The sequence below is a fragment of the Eurypyga helias genome, unplaced genomic scaffold (genome assembly GCF_000690775.1).
Source record: "Eurypyga helias isolate BGI_N326 unplaced genomic scaffold, ASM69077v1 scaffold21741, whole genome shotgun sequence".
Classification (NCBI taxonomy): Eukaryota; Metazoa; Chordata; class Aves; order Eurypygiformes; family Eurypygidae; genus Eurypyga; species Eurypyga helias.
This window is the reverse complement of record NW_010230433.1, coordinates 12,729-15,915: the sequence shown is the minus strand read 5'-3', so window position 1 is coordinate 15,915 and position 3,187 is coordinate 12,729. Positions and strand designations below refer to the sequence as shown.

Genomic DNA, 3,187 nt, shown 5'->3' with positions numbered 1-3,187 from the left:
CGCAAGGGAGGAGTGGGGACAGCGCTTACGGGGCTGCTCTTCCGCCGGTGGACATGGGGTGGGTTTTGCTTCACAAATCCTGGTTCCTTCTCTGCACTGGCCCCAGGCTTTCTGCTGTGGGTGCGCTCCCTGCACCTCGCTCGCCGGGTCAAAGCTTGCCTTGCGCCGTCCTTTCTAAGGGGCTTCCTGCGGTCAGGCCGGGTGTACAGGGAAACACGTTCCTTGTTTCTCCTCTTCTGCTAAGGTGTCCTCTGCACAGAGGGTGTCTCCAGAAGGAGGGGTGTAGCACTGAACCTTTTACAGCTTGCTGTTCCCGCTAAACATGGGAGACTCCGCTGTGCGTGGCATAGAAGAGGGATGATTACACCAGCCGGGGTGATGAGGTTTAAAATCCACAGGAGAGAGTTGTCCATCACGACTTCCCTGACACACTGGAGTTCAGCCCCAGGGCTTGCTCGGAGGGGAGAAGACCAGCATCTAAGCTTGTCTCATCTGTTGTCCATGGAAGAGGGGATCAGGGGGGTGGTGGGTGATGTTTGTTGAATCTCCTGGATGATGACCAGAGACCAAGACCTGTGTTGTTTCACAGCCACCTCCCCACCCGCCCAGTCCCCACCACAGCATCTGCTGCTGCTCTAAGTGCTGCGGTACGTTTTGATGATATCTTTGATGGCCCGTCTGCAGATAGGGCAGCAGGCGTTGGCCATCTTCTTGAGCTTCAGCCCACAGGAATAGCAGAGACACATGTGTCCACAGGAGTAAATGACCGTGTCTACCATGTTCTCGTAGCAGATGGTGCATTCATCTCCCCAGGGCCCTGAGACGGACGGGGAGATGGGTGATTCAGGCAAGCTGACAGGAGAACTGGGAGCTGTGCCTGAAACACAAAGAACAGGGTCACTCGTGCTGTTTAAAAGGATTCCTGACATCCCAGGGTAATTTCTGCCCTGAAGCCAGCTACAGAGAGAGTTTTTTTTGGAATGGATGCTCCAGGATCAGTGGTCCTTCCTGTGACCTGCCATCCCACTCGTGGAGCCCTGGTTCACATGCCAAGGCTCAGGGCAGCAGAAAGGCAACATCTCCTGGGATCTGCTGCCAACCAAGAGGCAGCTGTTCCCACACATCAGGGACAAAGAGCAATTTCACATTTTCAAACCACTGTCTAAACATTAACAAGGGAGGAAAAATCAGGAGGGGCAGATCAAGCCGTCTGCTTTGAAAAGGGAGAGGGCAGCTGGCACTTGGTGGCAGCAGCTCCCAAGACAAGCAATGCTTCATCTCTAGGGCCCATCCCAGCATGTGGGACCAGGCTACAAACCACCCTGTGGATCCTTCAGGCCAGGGGGTGGGATGGTACCCTCATGGACAGCATCTAGCTCGTAGTAGGTACATTGCTTCGAGAGCTACGAGGGTGTGGTGGGTTGCACTAATTATGCTTGGGGGACAGTTGAGGCCTCCCCAGTGGAGCCAGATGAGGTAGCAAGATAATGAGAAAAACGTCTAATTTTTTTCGCCAAAAAGCCCATTAAAAATCTGAATGTTTGCTGTCACCAGTTATTAGACTTGCCACTGATAGGTACCTTCAGCAAAAACCACTCTTGGTGTGGACAACAATGACAAGCACTTGGTAAGTTACTTATCCTACCATCAATGCCTTGGGATCATGCAGGTCCCGGGGGTTTTAGAAATGCTGCAGAACAGCCTATCATTTCCTACTGCGACCTGGATCTCCCTGGAATTCATCGGTGTATTAGAAATGCCAATACCGCCCTTTTCTGAGGAGGATGCTGTAGGTGTGAGGAGAGGGAAAGGGGGGCAGTCACATACCCCTAACTCCAGCCTCAGCTAGCGCGCAGCACGTCCCTGCCACGCAGCTCTGCAGAAAGAGCTGTGCATCACGGGGCCGCGCACGGCGGAGACTGCTGCCTCCCGCGGGGCCTTTCATGACGGAAAGGGTTGGAGAAATATTGCTGTCTGGGCAACCTAAGTGACTTCCACGTAAAAGAGACTGAAAATAGACTTTGCAGAGGCTCCCCCTTCCTCCCCGAGGGAGCTGACAGGAGGCTCTTGATTGCTCTGGTTTTGGAGTCCTTCTGGGAGACAAGCCTGAGGCGGGGAAGGGAAGCAGCGCTGGAGGGAGGAGAGGGGTGCAAAGGAGAGGCAGAGGTGGGATCCCACCACACTTACCACTGATAGAGCTGCAGAGGGGGCCAGAGCCACATGTAGACAATATGGGGTCGGAGACGCCGCTGCAGAGGACGGTGGGGGAGTTGGGTGTCGATGTGGGCGAGCTTGGTGTGGACAGCCCCAGCCGCTCAGCTAATATGGTAGAACCTGCCTCACGAGAAAAGAAACCCACAGTTACTTTTAAAACCGGGGGTGACAAGGCACTGGGGGTATGTGGCAAGGAATGCAGCTCTCAGCACTTGTCAGGATTTGTGTTTCATCAGCAAGAAATCTAGGGAAAAGATAAAGGGAAAAAAAACCCCACCCTCATACGCCTTTTTAAATGCTAGCAGCTGGCCCTGTAGAGACATCGGGCTCCCACAGCCCCTGAAATTTGCTGGAGCTCCTTTAGTAATCATAAACCCTTGTTTCTGTCCTTAAATGTGTCTCAAGTCATTAAGTACAGTTGCTTTCCTTATGGTTTCATGCTCATATGCACCCTCAGCACTACATCCAGCCCCGGGCTTGTAGCCAGCAGAGGACACAGCCTGCAGTGGGGTGGGCTGGACTCCAGCACAAGAACGTATCACCTTGTCAAAGCACTCTACGCTAACCCTGCGCAAAATGCACCGCCCCAGGCTCAGACAAATTCATGCAAAGTCACTCAAGGACTTCCCAGAGACAAACACGAGGGTTTGGCAGTCAGGAAAACTCAGCTCTGCCCACTGTTTGCCTCTTTCGTAGGGTGGCATGTCAGGTGAGGACAGAAACCTGGGCAGAAACCTGTTCAGGCCAGCCGGCAGACAAGTCACCAAATGCATTTGGCCCTGGGATGAACAAGGACACCTCTCCCTGCCCAAACAGGAAGGATCTGCCCTCTTCACGCACGTCTGGATGCGATGGCTCAGGAGTGCAGAGCCCCTTCAGGTCTCGGTGTCCCCAGCTCTGCTACCTCCTGCTCTCACTGTCCACCATCCCCTCTGTGTGAGCCTGCTCTGCCGGAGAAGTCAGCTCTGCCCCA

General features: G+C 54.1%; 1 protein-coding gene across 1 annotated transcript; it reads right to left on the bottom strand.

The window, feature by feature from the left end:
* Nucleotides 1-381: 381 nt before the first annotated feature.
* LOC104516429 (E3 ubiquitin-protein ligase NEURL1-like) lies at nucleotides 382-2,334 on the bottom strand (the record flags this gene model as incomplete). Its single annotated transcript, XM_010160747.1, has 2 exons — nucleotides 382-877; nucleotides 2,188-2,334. Coding segments are annotated over 2 exons (389 nt in total), but the record flags the coding sequence as incomplete, so codon positions are not given.
* Between the last annotated feature and the right edge of the window lie 853 nt (nucleotides 2,335-3,187).